We start from the raw sequence: 20,515 nt of genomic DNA on the forward strand, positions 1-20,515 counted from the left end.
AGGTGATGGAACCATGTTTTGCACAGTTGTTTTTTACCTGGTGTCACCTGGAGACCTGCTTGTGTTTCACCAGGAGTCTGCAGCCGTCAACTCTCCTCCTCCTCCTCCTCCTCCTCCTCCTTCTCCTCCTCCTCCTCCCGGCAGCGTCTCCTCCCCACTTCCTGTCCAGTCCACTCAACGCAGTCAGAACCTTCAGGACAGTTCTGGAGACTCTCCAGTTCCGTCGGGGAGCCGTGGCGTGCCTTTGCCAGAGCGCCACCTTGAGGCCGTGGAGGTCCTGAGGGACCTGAGCAGACTGAGGGAGAGGTTCCGCAGACTGGGGCCTCGGGTGGCAGCGCTGGAGGAGGGAAGAGTGGAGGAGCGGGCGGAGCGGAGGCGGCTCCAGGAGCTGGTCAGCAGCCGCGGTAACGTCGTCCAGCCCGGTCTCCACTCTCTCACCTCCCGTCCATCGATGGATGGATTGATTTTCTAAACTCAACCTGATTTTGTCCGTCCAGGGTCACAGGAGCCGTCGAGCGACGTGATGGAGCAGCTGAGGCAGCAGAGAACTTTGCTGCAGGGCCTCAGCAGCCAGCGGGACGAGGTGGTGGCCAAACACACACTAGCGTCACTATAATACACACATACTGTCGTATCTACACACCAGGGGTCGGGAACCTTTTTGGCTAATAGAGCCAAAAAAAATTTAATATTTTAAAAATGATTTTCGTGAGAGCCGTACGATATTTGTAATCTTTATTTTTAATTCGTAACTCCACGTCTAACCTCCACTCCTGTCCCTTTTCCTCTGCGTCTTTGTCCGCGGTGCGTGGGGGCAACGGTCCTGGCATCAAAATGTTGTTTTAATGCAGTGCAGAGAATTAAAGTATGAGAGCGAATTACGAAACCACCGCGCTCGCTGTGTAAATCAGCTGTCTAATTTTCTGATTAAACGGCAGGAAGTTCTGCTTCACCACACAAAAAAAATAGAAATGAAAAATAGAGGTGTCGAACCCTCACATATACTGAAGCACAGATGTCATCCAGGCTGCAACCCTGAACATTTGCGGTAAAAAAAATAAAAAAATTGTTGCCTATAAAATGCACGAGAATTTTTGTGGGAAGATTATTTTTAGCACTGACATTTTTGTAACGTTTTCCTTGAAAATCAGCGGAATTATTCATTAACTTGTGTTAAGAAAGGTCAGCTAAGCTTTTTCTGTGAGCCAGATGCCGTCATCAAAAGAGCCACATGTGGCTGGCCACTGGTTCCCGACCCCTGCTGTACACAGTGCAGTACAACAGCTGGCCCATGCCTGCTCTGCTCTGTAACACACTTGTTTTCATCTGTTGTTGTGTGTTTGTGCCTCAGAACCAGCGGCTGCAGAGCGACTTGCAGAAAACCTTCCTGCAGCTCCGAGCCGAGTGCGAGAAGCAGGACGGCAGCTGCAGACGCCTGCAGCGCCACATAGAGGTCAACTGAGAAACTCCAAACATTGCTGCTTGGTCACATGACGGCCTCTCAGTGTAGCCTTGCGTAGCAAAGTGTCACTTTGGCGTCTTCAGACTTTATATTTAGCATGCACATCACATGATGTTTATTTTTTTTTTTTTTGAATGATGTTGTATTCATTAGTGGCGAGTGCCAGCGTGTGTTTGTGTTGTGCTGTTCTGCCAGGAGCTGTTCAAGGCAACAGAGGAGCTGCAGGACAAAAAGGTCGACAAGCTCACAGTCCAGACTGAGGTTGTGAGTTCATATGTTGGATATTTGAACAAAAAACTGTGATCATACAGCAAGATGCACTTTATTGTATTGCTAGCAGTTATCTGTCTGTCTGTCTGTCTGTCTGTGTGTGTGTGTGACTGTCTGTCTGTCTGTCTGTCTGTCTGTGTGACTGTCTATCTGTCTATCTATCTGTCTGGCTGTCTGTGTGTGTGACTGTCTGTCTGTCTGTGTGACTGTCTGTCTGTCTGTCTGTCTGTCGAAGATATGAATGCAAAAATGCAATTGTGTCTTCTGCCTCCACCAGAGAGCCCCTCCCACCTCCCCGGAGGGGAGGGTCAGCCGCCTGCAGTCCCAGTCGGCCACGGAGCAGCTGAGCGCCGCCGTGCAGCAGCTGCGGGACCAGCTGAGCGTCCAGGAGCAGGACTGGCAGCGGGCTGTCCACAAGCTGACCGCCGAGCTGGACTGTAAGGTGGGTGGAGCCCCGCGAGGAACCGCAGAACCCCGGTTCCGTCTGACCGTGGTGTCCCGACGCCTGCGCAGCTCAGTAGCACGGAGCTGGAGCCGCTGAGGAAGCAGCTGGACGGCCGCTGGAGGAGCATCGCCGAGAGGCTGCAGGCGCAGGAGGCCGCCGAGCTGGACGACGCCGCCGTGCTGAGAAAGTGGGTGGAGCCAAAGACAAAAATTGCCCAAAACATGAACAAACATTTATTTTCTTTTATTTGGTCCGGTCTTTGTTGTTTGTGTTGCCGAGCAGGCAGCTGGTGGACCGATTTCACTGCCTCTCCTGTGACCGGCCGGTGGTCAAGTACTCCACTGAGCAGTGAGCATGCTCCACACACACACACACACACACACACACAGTTACAGATTAAATCTATAGTAAATTAATTTAATATGTGAATTGATAGCGTGTGTTTGAATTATGTGTGTGTGTGTGTGTGTGTGTGTGTGTGTGTGTGTGTGTGTGTGTGTGTGTGTGACACACAGACACCTGGTGACGCTGCCGTCAACTCCGGGCTTTCCAGCTCATAGGTCCATCCGGCCGTTCACCGTCTACGCTCTGGAGCAGTTCCGCCAGCACTACCGCAGGTGAGCCTGCTGTTTGGCAGAGTGGCCAGCAGAGGGCAGAGGAGGTCCCACATCTTTGGCCCGGCTCTGCCTGCCTGAGTCGCGACCGTTAATCTCCGCTTTTCTGTCACATTTTATGATCCTGTTTCTAGCACATAGTCAGGACTCCACTGTGACCTGCAAAGCACAGTTGGAAGAGACGAAATTGAATTAGATCTGGTAAATGCTCCAACCCCACTTAGAAAATAATAGAGTAGAATAAAATAAACCTACTAATAGCTAATAGCCTGTGAGGTGGGGATATTGCTAATTATAGCGTCAGGATTTATCGATGAAAAATATTTTTAAAAAGCCCAATAAAAATTCAATTTAAAAAAACATGATCAACAATATAAACAATGGCCAAATATACACAAGTACACGGCCGGTGCATGCACTTTTTATTGAGTCTGGCTGGTGCAGCTGTCCACTGGCAGCAGCAGCAGGAGTGAAGCTAAGACTGAAGAGGGTCTCTCTCTGATTGACTGGGCCAGTGAGCGGATGTCGGGCCTGACCGACTACGGCCACTTCAACGTGTCTCGGAACTGCGGGGGGAGTCACACGGTGAACCCAACCAATCAGAGGCGGCACGCCACCGCCAGGCCCTGCACGCACGGCGAGGTGGACGTGGTCATCCAGGTGAAGATTCACACAGCACAGAGCAAGTTCAAACAACCCAAGCAGAGGTTAACCCTGCTGCTGCTGCTGTCTTCTGATTGGTCAGTCCGAGGAGGTCGATATCGTCGGTCTGGATGGTCACATTTACAAAGGTCGCCTCAACACACCAGTGGTCAGAAACCCGGAGAACAGACTGCCCACCATCTCGGCCAAGGAAGGTGAGCTTCCTGTGTTCAGCTGCATCTCAGATACGACCACACGGCGCTCTCACTGTTAGCACGCTAACAGGCTAGCCCAGGGCCCACTTAGCGGCGGGAACGGCTGTTAGCGTGCTAGCGGGCTTCAAAGTCGCTCACAGTTTCCTGTGTTTTTCATATTTTTGTTGCGTGCTTTGTGTTTGCAGGTCTGTGGAAGTCCCGCCCCAGCAGACCTGTGACGTCTCCAGAGGTCGGCAGCGGCTCCCAGCTGCAGCAGCACCTCCACCAGCACAATGCCAAGAACGGCCAGTGCAGCCGCTCAGGTGGGTGACACACAGATGAGACTGGAAACCATGGTGCATTTATATATACATATATATATTATATGTATATATGTATGTACTGTATATACAAACTAGCAGTCAACAGTTGGGACACAGCTGTTTCTTCTTTATCTTGACTACTTTCTACACTGTAGATACTCACTGAAGACATCAAACATATGAGCAAGATATGAGGATTGATGTGGCACATGAAAAAAATGCATATATTCCATATGTGTTCATCCATAGTGTTGCTGCCTCGAGTGACAATCTACAATGTCAACAGTCGTGACAATGGAAGGAAAACCATTCAATCAAAAGCTTTTGACTGGTAGTCCATATACATGTGTATACACACACTGTATAATATCATAGAGGGAAACCACTGACGCTTTGAAAGCATTGAAAGCACTCAGAGTGAATCTAAAAATAGACGCACAGTAGGCGTGCAGAAAAACAGGTCTGATGATGTTTCTGTTTTGTTTTTTTTATATATATATATATAACTTCCCCTCCCCCCAAAGTACATCATATAGAAAAAAAAAACAACAACAAAAAACAAAATCAAAGTGTTTTGAAATATCTATTCAAACAGCACTGGGGGGGGGGGGGGCGGGGGACAGGGGATATACTGTATAATGCTACACAGTAGAAACATGTTAGAAACAGTGAACTGGTGTAAATGTGACTGACATCAATCGGGCATTTTGTTGGACCTCCAGCCTCCAGCTCGGGTCGTGATTGGGCGGTGCCGACACCGGGCTGCACGTCTCACAACTTCGTCACTCAGGACGCCGCCGAGCATCGGGCCGACACGCCGTTCGACCACTAGGTGGCGGTTGGGAAGCGCTGCATTGGGTCTTTTAAACCGCGTTTCAGCGACGTAAAAAAAAGAAAAAAAAAAGTGAAACAGCTGTTTTATATTTAATTCCCCCCCCCCCCTCCCCCTCATTGTCTGTGATCAAACCATGTTTTCATTGATTAAAAACACCAAGTAGCTGTCACTACTTCCTGCCGCTCCCGAGGAGCTTCGTCTTGCATTCCTGTCTGTCGACCTTCTCCTACCGTCTTAAAGGGGCGGCTCGCGGGTGAGAACCACGGTGGGAACACAATGGTGTTATTATGAAGTGTTGCGTTCACACACCCTCCGTCAGTCAGAGTGAAACTACTCAGCGTGGCTTCCTCCAACCGTCACACACTGTCTTACATCACCGTCGCCGGGGACAAACTCGCCGCACTTCCTGTTCACAGAAACACGAGGGTGAGAGCAGGAAGTGGAGCAGGAGCTCGAGCGCGACCCGTCCACTCACTGAATAAATGAGAGCATGAATAAAATATAATCTGCTCCGACGAGGAGCTTTTACTGTCGAGTCAAATTTACACTCCGGTATCTGGATTTTATTCACAAAATGCCAATACTACTGCTAGTAGCAGTAGTATTGCTGCTGCTAGTAGCAGTAGTACTGTTTGTAGTACTAGGAGTGTCTTTGTCTCCTAAGACACTGACATCCTGCTGGCAAATATAGATGTATGCGTACACATATTTAAGAAAGAGGATGAGGGCCACAAGGAGAGAACAAAAAATATAAGTTTTCATATTGAGTTTTTAAGTTGAAATTTCGTGAATGAAGTCAACACAAATAAAGTGTAACTTGGCGAGTAGACCTGCTGAAAACAGGTGAATCCCACCACATTCTCCACATTTTGACTGACTTCACGTTGACATTAATTGCAAAATTTCAATTTTATTATTTTTTACGTCGACTTTATTCTCGAAAATTCAACTTTATTTTCGAATTGGAAACTTGGGGGGGGGGGGGGGGGGAGATCTTTTTTGCACTGTAAGGTCACGTTAACGTAACGTGTAAAATTAACAAGACTCATTTTCTTGTTTCTGCGTATAAGAGGGAAAACATTTTCCACTGGTAAAAAAGAAAAAATACTTTACGCAAAATATTTCACTTTACAATTAAATTTAACTTAAAATGAATCATAGTGAAGTGAGGTCTCTGTGCTCTTGGTGCCACTGGTTGGTCAGTTAGAGCGTTGTTCTTTTGTTGCTTTACGGGCTACTTTTCATCCGATTCACCTGAATGAATCGAAAGATTCAGAGCCGAATCAATGCAACAGGATACGTTCGCATTGGCCCATTCAGTTTCTCTCTCTCTCTCACACACACACACAATGTTTGACTCTGAGCTCTGACCACATCCTTCCTCGTTCCTCAGCCCCGCTGCATTGTGGGAAACAAAACACGAGATGCCGGCAGGAAGTAGCGGATCACACTTTGTTTTATTAAACATATAAATACAAATTTAAACACAAAGTTGTTGGAAACTCTAGAAAAAAAAAAGAGCCGCAAGATTAGAGGATAGTGAGAGAAATGTAAAAAAAAAACAAAAAAAAAAACCAACGCCACCACAGGCTCGGTGAGAGCAGAGTGGCGGCAAAGTGTCTTCAGGAGAACAGAAATCATCCCCACACACACACACACACACACACACACACACACACACACACACACACACGCGAGACGTGAGGAACCCCCTGCAGACCCTCAGTGCCTGTTGTTCTGAGTAACGTCGGAACTAAACACATTTTCTCTAACGTGAACTGGAGATATGAAAAGTAAAAGATCGGCTGAGTGAAAATCCATCAAGTCAGAGCTTCGACGGTCTGCAAACTGACTCTCAAACTTGGCCAAAGTCGTCACAGATCTCATCAAGATGGAAACCGGAGAAGAAGAAGAAGAAGAAGAAGAAGGCGGCCGAGCAGCTCCTGACAGGAGGCGTCCGCTGTTTCTTCCTCTCGTGTTTTTTGGATACATTTCGTTTGAAGTCTCTCAACAAAGTCAAAATCCCAGAGAACCCCGGCGGAGGCAGCTGATTGTCTGGAGTGAGAGGTGGACACGCCCGCCTGCCCCTGGTGAGGTCATGGCCGAACACGGCAGGCGGGGGCGGAGCTTCGCACTGCATTCCTGGGCAGCGGCGGCCTGGACTTGTTGGAAGAGTCTGGTCTCGTCCCCGAGCTCGAGGGTGGGAGGGGTGGGCGGGGTCAAAGAGCCAACCGCCGTCATCCTCCGAACTCCGTCCGAGCTTCTGTTGCTACGACGCGCCGAGGACGACAAAGAAAAATCTGAGAATTGAAGCCACTCGACCGCAGCCGTTTCCACTTCCTACTGTCACGAGCCGGCCAATCGCAGCGCAGGGAGGAGGAAGAGGAGGTGGAGAAGAAGAAGTAGGAAGAGGAGGAGGAGTCAGGGACACCAGCTGGTCACCAACACCCAACCAGGGCAGCTTGTCCTCCTGCTTGTCGTTCACTTATTTCCCGTCACTTCCTGGTTCCCTCTGCGCCCCCGACCCTTCACTTCCTGTTCCCGCCAAAGAGTTCCTCCAAAATCCTCCAACATAGAAAAAAAACAGCGTAAATAAACCCGTTTTCCTGAGTTGACGAAAGAAAAACCAAAGAACCTCGAACGACAAACTCCATGGAACTGATGGAGTGGAACTGCAGGGAGAGGAAGCCTCTCGCTCTGGGAACCCTCCAATCATAGTCTCTGGTCGAGGCTCCGCCTCCACCGACGCACTTCCTGTCCCGTCCAAACTCCCCCCTCCCCCCCGCTGGTTATTGCTCAGAAGAAGCAGCAGGTCACGTGACTCTGCTCTAAGTGCTCTGTTGGTTCCTGGGGGCTTGTTTGGAGGATGATGATGATGGTGGTGGTGATGAAGATGATGGCGAGTCCTCCTCCTCCCCAAGTTGATATGAGGAGGACAGGGAGGAAAAAGTGTCTCCAAAAGTGTCGCCAAACGGCTCCTTTTTCAGTTTAGAAAAAAAAATAAAAAAAATTGGGCCCCCCAACTCCCTCCCCCCTCCCTCCCACAAGACTGATTAGGCCACACCCCCAACCCCCAGAGCCCCTCCCCCACCACTCAGTCTCATCTCTGGCTGTGCAGGGCCGATATGACGGGCGGCTGCTGGGAGCCGCTGGGCTGGGAGACGGGGGGCCACATGGGGGTCTGGCGGTGGTGGTGGTGGAGGTGGTGGTGGTAGTGGTGGTGCTGCAGGTGGGGGCCGGTGGGCGACGAGGGCGGCGGCGACGCCCAGAAGGAGCCGAAGCCCGACCCCGAGGAGGAGGAGGACGGGGGGGAGCACGCCATCGACACCTGGGGGAGGGGCCCACCCCCGCCGCCGGGAGCGGAGCCGCCGTCCGAGGCGCGGAGCTTGGAGAACATGGTGATGGCGTCCGGGAAGTTGGGCGGCGTGGCCGGCGTGTTCCTGGGCGTGCACATCTGTAGGGGGGAGGGGGGACAGGAAGTCAGGGTGGGTGGTTGGTGGTGGGGTCCCTGGTTTGGCCCTCAGACCAGTTCAACACACACACACACACACACACACACACACACACACACACACACACTTTAAAGACTGAAACAAGTTTGTTTCAGTCTTTAAAGTGTGTGTGTGTGTGTGTGTGTGTGCTTATTATCATTTTAGCTCTGTTGACTGTAAGCATTTCAAAACTGTGCGTGTGTGAGATCAGGTGGTGTAGATTGTAAACTGTGACCCACTGCTAAATGCCACAAGTCTTCAAGATGCGCGCGCACACACACACACACACACACACACACACACACACACACACACACACACACACAGATCAGGTAGCAGTCAGAAATGGAGGGGGGGGAGGGTTCAGCTGTTGGCGGGGGAACTGGTAAATTAAGAATTGGAAGAACTCACTGGCAGTGAGTCAGTCAGTGACTCAGTGAGTCATTCAGCTAGGAAGTGTTTTTAATAACATTTTGTTTCCAATCTGGTCATGGTGAAGGTCGTCAGCTCGACCTTCACGGTTGTCACGAGCAGGACGACAAGAGCGCTTTCACTGAGCCGGTTCACTGAGCCGGATCACTGAGTTCACCTTGACCAGAGACGACAGTAATCTAAGAGAAAACAACAACAACGCTGAACTGATCTTGTGTAGCACCAGTTAAACTTCAGTCTAATTCACCTCCAGTGAAACACCGGCACATTTTTTCCCCCAGAATTCCTTCACCTGGACTGCAGTCAGACGTTTGTTCGGCCTCAGCCGCCAAACAGTGCAACAAACCCTTTTCACACACAATCAGGACGACAACTTCAGCCACTTCCTGCTCCCGAAACAAAGACTCTCACACTTCCATCCTGCTGCAGCCCTCAGGCAGGGTGATGTCACTGCACACTGCACCCAAAGTAATAACACAAACTGACACACACACACACACACACACACACACACACACACACAGGGTGTGTTGTGCCTCACAGTCGACACCCGTGTGGACGTTTGTTGGGAGATTCAGACTCGACCGTTGAGAAACTGGGTTGCGTAAGCAGTAGTGTGTGTGTGTGTGTCTCTCACGCTCTCTCACACACACATCCTGTGTGCACGTGGTGACGCAACTGAGAAATACAACACAACACAACACAACACAACACAACAATGACTTTCAGACGGAGAGGATCCACTTTATGATCTGATGATGACTGTTACGGATTAGGCAGCCAGAGAGTGCGCACACACACACACACACACACACACACACACACACACACACACACACACACACACACACACACACACACACACAGGAAATGATTCATCACCCAGTTCTGGGACTTTGAAGCTGCTGCAGTTCTGCCCACTGATCTTAATTTCTCAGCCCCAGACTCCAGCGGCGAGTTACCAAAATAAAGTTATCAGACTGACCACCGGGGGGGCGCCACAGTTAGCCCTCTGTTTGCTGCCTCCTGCTAACCCGCAGTCGATTAAACCCCTCCCGCGTGTTGTTTTTGTAGAAGAGACAAAAACAGGGGTGGGCAGAGAGTGGGCGGAGCTGACACTTGGCTGGGGGTGTGGTCTCAAGCCTGGACAAGTGTACGTGCCCTTTGTGACATCACAAAGTGTTTGGAGTGACAACCAGCTGAATGAAAAGTGGAGCCATGGCAGAAGGAGAGCAGGGGACTTTTTCGTGATTGTGGACGGTGAGGACGACCTTTGACCCTCTGGGTAGCAGCAGTGGCTGCTGGGAGGATGAAGGTCACATGACCAGCACAATTTCAGCCAGGTTAACCATCAATTGGCTGATTCCAGTTGTAGTTCTGTGAGTGTATGTGGAGTTCTTACCATCTGGTGGTGATGACTGGGGATGTTGGCCTCCTGGAAGAACGAGCTGAGGGCCGTCTGGAGAGAGAGAGAGAGAGAGAGAGAGAGAGGGGTCAGTAAGCACAACTGGTCACATGATCTCCTGGTCTTCAAGACCACAGAGCTGCTGCTGCTGCTGCTGCTGCTCCTGCTCAACCACCGACTGAGTCAAATAACTGCCAACAAACTCAGGAGTCATTTCAACTCTTTACCGTTGGGAATCGTTGGGACACACAGCAACAACAAGGGGGGAAAACTTCAGAGTTCCGAACAAGTACGAACGCCTGGTGTGGGCGTTTCCCAATGGAGACGGAGAGGAGGGAATGTAAACAAGGCTAAAGCAAGGAACACACACACACACACACACGCACACAGCAGTCGGCCTGATGGATGCTGCTTTCTCCACAGTTCTCCAACAACAGACTGAAAACCTTGTGATCTTGAGCAACACAATCAATCACATCACCGCAGCGAAAAACAAACGCAAACGTAATTCTTGTTAAAAAACAACAAAAAAAAAACGCCTGCAAATCACAACGGCACTTTGTCAAAGTTTTCAAAATATCGCTGTCATTTTGTGGAAAACTGTCATGGAATCGCAGCTCCAGACAGCACGTCTGTCCGTCTGCCTTCTCTCAAACACTTTCATCTTTCAGTTAAATTCTAGAGTTCTGGGAAACCTCTCCCCCTCCTCCCCTCTGAATATAAAGCCCTGAACCCTGCGGCCCGCCCCTCCCCCCACGCTCCGGTTGTTTGACAACAGCAGCAGGCAGTGCAGGAATGTCTGCCTGCCGCACAACGTGACACACATATGAAGAGTGCGAGCGGCTCCTCTGCTGCTCTTTGTCCGCCCGCCGCTGGAACTGCGTCGACCCTGTTGTTGTCGTCGTCGTCGTCATGATTATTATTAATGAGTAACCGCACAGGAGGAGGAGGAGGAGCTGATATCCATAATCAATAGCAGACGCTGTGGAAACTTCTGGAACAAATCAGTCTGGCAACAAACACCACGATGAGGTTGTGTTTTAGGTTGTGTATCTGAACACCCAGCGGGGTGAAATTTGGTGCTGGGTGATTGTACGAGGCGACGTGTGTGTGTGTGTGTCTGTTTGTGACCCCATTTGGCCCTCTTTGTGCGTTTGTGTTGCCGTGACTCAGGAGACGTTTCCTGCTTCCCGCCGTGTTGTTGATGTGTCCAGGTAACCTGCAGGTTGGTGAGTCACTGCTGAGAACAATGAGCCGTGTGTGTGAGAGAGTGTGTATACCTGAGTCAGCCGACAACTTCTCAGCTTACACTTTTTATCACCAGCAGGAACACGCACGCACGCACCCAAAAGCCGCCTCGTACAGTCACTCAGTTCAGCGACCACCTCGGCGGATCGCGCTGGAGTTTCTCATGCGCACAGAAATAGAAACGGCGGCTCGCCGAGGGAGTTAAGACGCCGCCGTCAATCACGGCGGGAGCGGCTGTGAGGGGGGCGGGGCCTCCCCCCGGTGAGGCACCTGGCCCCGACAGGCTGATCCGTCCCGGCAGACGGAGGAGAATCTGCTGAGATCCTCCAGGGGATCCATCAGCTGTTGGCGTCACGACCTTCTCAACACAATCGTGACGTTGTGTCCCACTTCAGGGGCCGTTTGTAAACCTCCAGTCAGCTGACGGAGGCCCTGACTGCAGGCCGCCGGTCTGTTTTCATTCCTAATGAGCGGTTGGGTTCACTGGCGGATCACTGGGAGGATCAGTGGATCGCTAGCTGCGCTTCCGTGACTCCTGGAGTTGCACAAAACCCAGGCATGGCAACAAAAACTGGTGCTGGAAACACCTGAACTTGGAAAAACCTCTCCAATATCTTGAAAAGGTCTTCACGTTCTCATGAGGTCCATACGGAGGAATATCACAAGAGTGTCATTGAAAGACTTTTTTTTCACATCGACGCGTCAGCAGACGTGATGGAAAGGGGTCACGTGACCCGTTCACTGACCGGTGAAAATAGAGCGTTGTGATTATGAGGAGACGGAATATTATTATTTTTTTTACAAGTCATCAAAGAGAAAACAAAACAAACAAAAGTAAACGGAATTCTCGTCAGATTCTGCAGGACGAGATTCGGATGAGAATTACAGCTCTGAAGTGCTTCAGCCCATTCAGCGGAAACTTTGTCAAAAGTTTATAAATATCGCTTTTATTTTTGCGAAAAACTGAAATGGAAATACAGCTACTGATTCCCTTTACAGCACTCACGCTGCTTCACACCCCGTGAATGTCTGAGCAGAAGCAGATTGGGGAAACCAGGAAAAGTGGTGCGGTGGTCCGTCTTCACGCCTCAGAGGAAAGATTAATGTTCTCGTCGTTGCAGCTTTAATGGCACTGAATGAGGAGAGCCGGACGGGTGGCGCATCTTAAATCAGTCTAAATATAACCGCAAGCAGCCCGGGATGGATTTCGAGTCTCGGGGTCTGCTGCTCCGTGTGTGTCCCCACTCACTGTCAGGATGAAAACAAAGCAGCTAATAAAACACCACCGTTCTGATGCAATCCGTTTTGTCGTCTATGACGAATCTGGACAACAATCCAGGCTGTGTTGATCATTTCTTGACGACGTTCTGCGGTGGGTTGTGTCGAGGAGAACAAATCACCTCGTCACGTCCGACACGAACACACGCACACACACACCGTTTGTTTTGTTTTCGACGGAAGCTGTTCCAAGTCAAACCTCGGTTCGGCCCGCGGTGTCTGGGAGCTGATTCGGGCTAACCGGCGGCTAGGCTAGCAACGGCTAGCATGGCGGCGACAGGGTGGATTACACAGTGGGGAATGTAAACAACAACATGAAACCGAGTCAGTCCTCTACCACGTCCTCACCGCTAGCTTAGCCTAGCCGCCGGCTAGCAGCAGCGCGTGGTCGTGGACAGCCAACACAATCCCAGTGTTGTGTCTCGAACTGGCTTCCGATTTAACCGCTTGCTTTGCCGAACAGCAGCAGATGTGAAGCGCCGCCGTCAGCAGATTCGACACGAATTCACACACAAACACGTGAACGCATTACTGGCGACTTTAAAGTCGCTACGCACTGGTGGCATTAACAGAATTAAAAAAAAAATAAATAAATAGAGAAAAAAATAAATAAACACGTTAACGTGTTGTGTATGTTTGTGACATTTTTGACGAATCTGCTGCTGTTCGGCAGGGAACCCGGTTCAATCGGAAACTAGTAGGGTCACTAGTACACCGGAAAAACAAAACGACAGCAGCAGCAGCAACAACAACAACAACGCCGCTTGGTTTGGTCCCGAGTTCGACCACACGGTTTCGGTTAAAAAAATAAATAAAATTAAAAAAAAAAAAAAAAACTCCGGGGATCCGAACCGGTGGATCCCCGCTGATCGCCCTCCTCCAACCCCGCTCACCTCGAACTGCCAGTGGGCCGCCTGGAGGAGCTGCTTCGCCTGGTCGGCGGCGCAGCCGGCCGTCAAAACAAACTGGTTGATCATGACTTGGTGCCTGAGCTCCTCCATGTTCACCGACATGATCGCCGAATTAGAAAACAGGGGAAATGACTACAGCGACGAGGAGGGGGCGGGGGGAGGGAAATAAACTACAGATGGAAGTCGAGTCCTCGGAACCGTCAGAGCCGCCCGTCCCTGCGTGTCGGAGTGCGCTCCTCCGTCCGCAGCCTGCCTTCCTTCCTTCGACAGCAAAGCAACAACAATATTTTCATGTCACCACCAACAACAAAGAGGAGCGAGCCGCTGATTGGACGGCGGCGCCAGCGAGACACCAACGACGAGACGCGCCGATTGGCTCGTCCAAGGGACGGTGGGGGTTTAAATTGACCGGTGCGTTCGTTTTGCTCACCGGGGACGGCTGAAGGGGTGGCGCTGCGACCTGAACGCGTCGCCGCCCCCCTCCCCGCGAGGTCACGCTGTGTAGCTGCACGTGTCCCCAGCTCCCGGCCGTTACGCTGACGTAATGTTTGCGATTGGCTCCCGAAACAGTCATCCTTGCCGCTGATTGGCTGCCCCCGCTTGGCAGGTACGGAACCGTGCACGAAAGTAAACATAGGAATCAGTCGCTCACGTTCTGCGGATGTTTATTTCCACCCTCGTGACTCACTCACTTTGTCATTCCGTACACTGATTTTTCTCTCTATGTAAATTACACTCTGAACAAACGAAATGTTATGAACAGCGTTGACGTGTAAACTGCTGCTGCTGACGTGGGAACTGATCCCATGTGCTCGGAGGTCTGAAGGTTCCGGTAGGTCCGCGGCTCGTCGTTGTCCTGCTGGACTCCTGCTTCCTTCCAAGACTCCCAACATTCTCCCAGGCGCTCTTCCTGCTCTTCGGTTTTTTTTATCTTGGAAGTGGCGTTTCCCAGCCCCAAGCGTTGAGCTTGACGCCAATCAATCCCGTAGTACGCAGCGCCCTCTTCTGTCGAAGACCAGTATTGCCGCAGGGCCCAAACAGCTCCCACACGAATGGGGGAAAATATAAATTGGGCTTTAGAATCCCCCTAAAGGCCAGTATTACTAATGACTTAGCAATTTATCAGTAAGTAATCAACGTGATTCATATTCACACGTTGGTGATTTACTGACAGGTGGGTAATGTAGTCTTTTGGAGGGAGTGCAGGCCAGCAGACAGCATCGACAGTGAGGAAGCGGAGTTCAGTATAATAATAATAATAATGTTTCCTTTTTATTTATAAAGCGCTTCTACAAGTGCTCAAAGTCGCTTTACAGGTAAAATAACAATATAAAACAATGCGAGAGATTAAGATAATAAATAAAAAACAATTAAAATAGATGTAACACAAGAATACAATTATATATTATATATATCATATATAATAAAATATATTGATACGACTTTTTGCTCACACGCCAAGTGCCTTGACTTGACGTTAACCCAGGCATGGGCAAACTACGGCCCGGGGGCCATATGAGGCCCATTAAGCTTTTTAATCCGGCCCGCCGAACTTGAAGAAATGATATTAATAGTAAGCAAGTCATAAAATAGCAGTATTTCATCCATGTTTTCAGTGTTTTAAGAGTGATTTCAGCAGAGAGCTTAATACAGCGCGGCTTCAAGGACATCTTATTGTAACTGTGCTTTTGTTGATTTTCAACGGCGACATATCCCATGAGATATTTCTCTCTTCTACGTGGTGAGTCACCAAAACATTCCATCCACCTGCTCCTGCTCCGGCCCCACTGTCAAATTTTAGAACCTATTGTGGCCCCCGGGTCAAAACGTTTGCCCACCCCTGCATTAACCCCATTTAAACAGGCCTGCTTTGTTTTCATTGCACCTTTGCTTCACCGGCCTCACTCGTCTCCTGTCTTCTGCTTAAAATAAGAGAAAATACAAGTGGCTTATTAGCGACTTGACTGAGCTGAACCGAGTTTAAAATTGATTTTTGACTTGTAGCGTTTAGGACACGTTCCTATTGATCAGTCCGTGTCCGTGTCCGTGCGTGCGTGTGTGTGTGTGTGTGTGTGTGTGATAGTGGGACCGCCATGTGTGCGAGCGGCAGCGTACAGTCGGACGTCCTCCTCCTGCTCCGCAGGAACGTCAGTCAGCACTGGAGGGAGTTTTATTGCTTTACAGTGTCTTTTGTGAGGCGCCTCAGGAAACCACTCAGCCACACTAATAGAACGTTGGAGGGAACAAACCCTTTTTTGTTTCAAAACAAAAGTACATTCCTGCACACACACACACACACACACACACACACACACAAGTACAAACTCCTGCATTTTCACTCCAGTATTTTTTTTAATGTTATATGTACATTAAGGATTCTGCAGATTTGAAAGATGCAAGTCCTCCTGAAGAGGAGCTTTAAATACCATGTAGCTTTATGCAAAAAGGCTTTCCTGGGGTAAAAACTACTGGTTTCTCACCTGTCAAAAAAACATATACATTTCTAATAATGATTTTAGTTCCCAGCTTCAGGGGTCCAGCTTCTCATCTGGACTGAAAAACAAGCCAAATGTTAAATATCTTCACAATTAGACGCTGGTTAAATAACGTCACAGTTAGATTTGTTGGTGGTTCTGGTCCAATACAAACATCTCCAGTTTATTTAGAGTGACTGAAGTGAGATTCTGGACATTTCTGTCTTGGCGGTGTGTTTGCTGTGATGTTACTAAAATGGGACAGAGGTCTGTAAATGTTTCAGAATTTCGTAAAAAGCATTTTTATTTTCAGAAAAGGAATTGCTTAGTTTGTATCTAATTTGAGTGTTGCTTTTTTTTTTCTTTCTTAGAATCCCCCACAAAAAAATACAGAACCTGCAGAGAGCAGCAACGTCTGACAGCCTGAGTTCATTTTGAACAGCAAACTTTGAAAAGTTGGATTGGGAAAACTCGCGTTGTTCCTAAATTAATCACATTTCAGAGTTTTAATTAATGTTGAATTAAAGTAATCCCCGCTTCGACACGCAGGGTCCCCCGGCGTGCCCCGGGCCTCAGGTTGGGCACCCGCAGCACTGGACTGGAGAGTGATTAAAAATGAAGCGCCATAGAAACCAGCGGTCCAATGAGGGGGCAGGAAGCTGTTTATAGTGGGGGGCGTCCCGTTTCTATGGTTGCCGGTCAAACCTCCCGCCGCCAGGTATTAAAGCGGCTCGCGCAGCCCGCTGACAGCCGCAGGCACCACTGACCCGCACAGACCCGCACAGTCCCCGCAGCTCCCAGCATCCAGACCGCAACAGGTGCGGGCACAGGCCGAACATCCGGGGCCTCCAGGGCCGGATTTTACTTGGCGGACAGACAGAAAGAAGGTGAGTGGGAAACGATAAAATCAATTAAAAAATAATAAAAAAAAATAATCATAAATAATTACCTCAAGAAATTAAATTACATCTGGTATCTTAGTGTAAAAATAAATGAATTACATGCATTGTTTAATTTATTATCACGGCTTTAAATATTTCGATTTTATTTTTTTTTCCCTGAAGCAGAACGTTGTTGTATTCACGCGTAAAAATCATGAGATTTCGACATAATTTTGCAGTAATCGGTCTGATCTCGAATCGAATCGAACTGGTATTATTTTTTCCGTTATTATCCATAATAATTGTTCGCACAAGTATAGTTTAAAAAAAAGTTTCAAAACAATAATTAAGTCAGAGAGGTAAAGGAGCCGCTGCGCAAAAAAAAAGAAAAAGAAAAAAGGAAAGAAGAAGAAGAAGAAGAAGAAGAAGAAGAAGAAGTGTATTCCAGAGTTTCGGGCTCGGCTCGGCTACACAGCAGAGGCAGGTGGCAGACAGCGGGACGCACACCTGAGATCTCTCTGTCACGCGCACACAGCGGCTCTGTTTTCAAATGAGCGCGTCATTGTCTTTGCGCACTTGGCTGAAGTTGTGTGTGTGTGTGTGTGTGTGTGTGTGTGTGTGTGTGTGTGTGTGTGTGTGTGTGTTTTCGGTCCTGGCAGGCAGAAGAGGAGGAGGAGAAGAAGAAGAAGGAGCAGAAGGAGGCGGTGACGGAGCAGGGAGGAGAAGAAGAAGGAGGAGCAGAAGGAGGTGGTGGTGACGGAGCAGGGAGGAGAAGCATGCTGACCCTGAGCTGTGTGGATCCCTGGCCGGAGGGCTCGGTGGTGCTGGAGGAGGAGGTGGTGGCCGCCGCTGCCCAGGCGGAGGAGCAGGACGCGCTGGACAACAACAACAACAACAACAACAACGACAACAACAACAACAACAACGGCGGCAGCAGCAACATCATGCTGGACGACAGCCTGACCAGCCTGCAGTGGCTGCAGGACTTCTCCATCCTCGGTGCCAACGTGCCGCAGCAGGCGCACCACCACCAGCACCACCACCAGCAGCACCACCAGCAGCACCACCAGCAGCACCACCAGCAGCAGCTGTTCGGACACCCGCTGCTGGGCTCCGACGCCCCGGCCTCGCCCCTGGCCGGGGACCCGGCCTCCATCGGGACCCCACTGACGCCCGGCAAGCCCACGGCGGCGGCCTACTGCCGCCTGCAGGCCCTGCCCGGGATCGTGGCGCACGGCCACTGCCCGGACGACGTGGACTACAAGACCGACGCGCGCGTCAAGCCGCCCTACTCGTACGCGACGCTCATCTGCATGGCCATGCAGGCCAGCAAGAAGATCAAGATCACGCTGTCCTGCATCTACAAGTGGATCACAGACAACTTCTGCTACTACCGGCACGCGGACCCCACCTGGCAGGTAAAGCAGGGGCTCAATTAGGTTTCTATTTCCGGTGGAGTTTTATTTATTTATTTATTTATTTTTAAATCTAAATCTAAATAATAATAATAATAATAATGATAATAATAATAATAATAATAATAATAATAATAATAATAATAATAATAATAATTTCTGCATGCAGCTTTTGGTTCATTTCCTCCTGTTGGTTCTGCTGCTGCTGCTGCTGCCGCTGCTGCTGCTGCTGCTGCTGGAGGTGTAGATTCCTTCCGGGAAAAGGGCAGGAATCTTTCAGGAAAAAGTTTAATTTGGCTGGATCAATGATTGATGGAGTCGTTTAGCTGTACTCCTGCGCTCCAGTGTCGCGTCTGAGCGTTTCTGTTATTGCAAAGCAGTGCATGGGGCAAATAATATTTAACAAAGGTTGCCGGGTCACTGCTCTCTTTCGGGTCCGCGGTGATGGAGGTGGGGGTTGGGGGGAGTCGCTAGAATGCCTGACTGCAACGGTACATTCATGTGATGCATGACCCGTCTTCCCGCCTCTCTCCCAGTTCAGCCAGTTTGAACTTTTGCTTTACAGTCCCCATGGCAGCGAGTGGTTAGCTTAGCTTAGCTTAGCTTAGCTTAGCTTAGCTCAGTGAGCACCCAGGCCAGGAAGGAGGCTCGGGCTCTTGCAGAACTCTGGAAATAATTCTGACGAGCAGTTTGAAACACCGTCTTTCATGTATCGAAACACAAAATAATCTGAAAGAATGTGCATGAAGTTGTTCAGCTTCTGACCAACTAAATCAAGTCCAAGATCATCAGTCCACATGATCAGCGTGGCGCTCAGGTTCAATGTATTTCCGCTTTAAAAGACCAAACTGTTCCACTTGTCTGGTACAGACCAGTTGACCCAGAGTGGCTTCATGCTGTTCCACTTGTCTAGTTGGAGTACTGCGCTCCAACCTGACAACTGGAGCTAAATCAAATTCACATTTGCTCTCAGCCAATCAGCTCTTGGTTCCCAACACGTAGGTATATCCTAAAATCCTGATCATTTGTGTGAGGTTGGGTCCATGTCGAACGTCCATGTTGTAATCAGCTAAACATCACCCGCTCTGTTTTGCAGAACTCCATCCGCCACAACCTGTCGCTCAACAAGTGCTTCATCAAAGTGCCGCGGCAGAAAGACGAGCCAGGGAAGGGCGGCTTCTGGAAGATTGACCCGCAGTATGCCGAGCGTCTCCTGAGCGGCGCCTACAAGAAAAGGCGAATGCCCCCGGTCCGGATCAACCCGGCCCTGCAGAACCGGCTCAAGGTCAACATTGGGCCCGTGACCCGGGGACCCTGCAGCCCCACAGAACCCAAGCCTGGCTTCCGTGTGAGCCCAGAGTCCCAGCTTCTCCTCAGGGAGTTTGAAGAGTCAACGGGCGCCGAGCAGAAGTGGGATCCTAACCTGGCTGAAGGCACCATGCTGGGCTCCTGGCCAGTGGTCAGGGGAAGAACTGGAACCAAGAGAAAACACGTGCTGGGCCCCAGAAACGCTGCTAACAAGGTCCCTCGACGCTCCAGTTCCCCGCTGCTCTCCACTGACGAGCAGAAGGAGATCGGATCCTTGAAGGGGGACTTTGACTGGGATGCCCTGCTGGACTCGGCCCTCAGTGGGGAGCTCAGCTTGGATGGAGGGGAACCTCTGAGTCCCATCATGAAGGAGGTGGACCTGACGGTACGAGGGACCCACATCACACCCGTCGACGCCCCCGAGGGAGCGTCAGAACTCCACGTGTTGGTTGAGGCCCACAGGAATTGCGAGGTGTCGGACATGGATGAGGAGACCTTCCTCGCCACGGCCTTCCTGGAGAGCCCCTGGCCGGAGGATGAGAACCAGGGCCACAGTGACTTCCTCTGTAGCTCCACTGTCAACTTGGACCAGCTGTTTGACCTCGGAGACTCACTGGGAGGAGACCCCAGCGCCCGCATTGACTCGCTTCTCTGAGGAATACTTGTGTCCCTGGTGCGTTAGCGAAGTGAACACTCCCGACTACTGGGTTGTCACAGACTGTGGTTTCACTCCCAAACGTTAATTTCAAGTTTGAAATTGTTTCAAGTATTTTGTATTTTTGACGCAGAGTCATTCAGGAAGTAAATCACGTATGCAGACTGAACAGAAAATGTCAAAAACCTCTCAGTCCTTTTTGCTAAAAAAAACAAAAACAAGAAAGAAACCC

The 20,515-nt window shown here is 50.0% G+C and overlaps 3 protein-coding genes across 5 annotated transcripts; 2 read left to right on the forward strand and 1 right to left on the reverse strand.

Annotated features, from left to right (window-relative positions):
• Positions 1 to 6: 6 nt before the first annotated feature.
• Positions 7 to 4,921, forward strand: LOC142898505 (glutamine-rich protein 2-like). 2 transcript variants are annotated; one of them, XM_076041460.1, is made up of 12 exons: positions 7 to 404; positions 498 to 583; positions 1,352 to 1,453; positions 1,658 to 1,726; positions 2,010 to 2,174; positions 2,246 to 2,364; positions 2,460 to 2,525; positions 2,693 to 2,794; positions 3,307 to 3,451; positions 3,537 to 3,648; positions 3,834 to 3,950; positions 4,673 to 4,921. In XM_076041460.1, the coding sequence occupies exons 1-12, from the start codon at positions 14 to 16 to the stop codon at positions 4,780 to 4,782; spliced, it is 1,584 nt and encodes a 527-aa protein (XP_075897575.1). In that variant the 5' UTR covers positions 7 to 13; the 3' UTR covers positions 4,783 to 4,921. The 2 variants fall into 2 exon arrangements, with proteins under 2 accessions (XP_075897575.1, XP_075897576.1); XM_076041461.1 differs by having other exon boundaries at positions 1,658 to 1,723.
• A 1,302-nt stretch (positions 4,922 to 6,223) lies between these two features.
• On the reverse strand, positions 6,224 to 14,154 carry ubald2 (UBA-like domain containing 2). Of its 2 annotated transcripts, none has more exons than XM_076041420.1 (3): positions 13,981 to 14,154; positions 10,111 to 10,167; positions 6,224 to 8,239 (listed from the first exon to the last, which is right to left on the reverse strand). In XM_076041420.1, the coding sequence occupies exons 1-3, from the start codon at positions 14,122 to 14,124 to the stop codon at positions 7,886 to 7,888; spliced, it is 555 nt and encodes a 184-aa protein (XP_075897535.1). In that variant the 5' UTR covers positions 14,125 to 14,154; the 3' UTR covers positions 6,224 to 7,885. The 2 variants fall into 2 exon arrangements, with proteins under 2 accessions (XP_075897535.1, XP_075897536.1); XM_076041421.1 differs by lacking the exon at positions 13,981 to 14,154 and adding an exon at positions 13,533 to 13,910.
• Positions 14,155 to 17,609: 3,455 nt separating this feature from the next.
• Positions 17,610 to 20,482, forward strand: foxj1a (forkhead box J1a). Its single transcript, XM_076041445.1, has 2 exons — positions 17,610 to 18,323; positions 19,417 to 20,482. The coding sequence occupies exons 1-2, from the start codon at positions 17,682 to 17,684 to the stop codon at positions 20,281 to 20,283; spliced, it is 1,509 nt and encodes a 502-aa protein (XP_075897560.1). The 5' UTR covers positions 17,610 to 17,681; the 3' UTR covers positions 20,284 to 20,482.
• The last annotated feature ends 33 nt before the right edge of the window (positions 20,483 to 20,515 follow it).

This window comes from Nelusetta ayraudi, unplaced genomic scaffold, assembly GCF_046127955.1.
Source record: "Nelusetta ayraudi isolate G7.1 ecotype Tasmania unplaced genomic scaffold, CSIRO-AGI_Nayr_v1 ptg000067l, whole genome shotgun sequence".
NCBI lineage: Eukaryota > Metazoa > Chordata > Actinopteri > Tetraodontiformes > Monacanthidae > Nelusetta > Nelusetta ayraudi.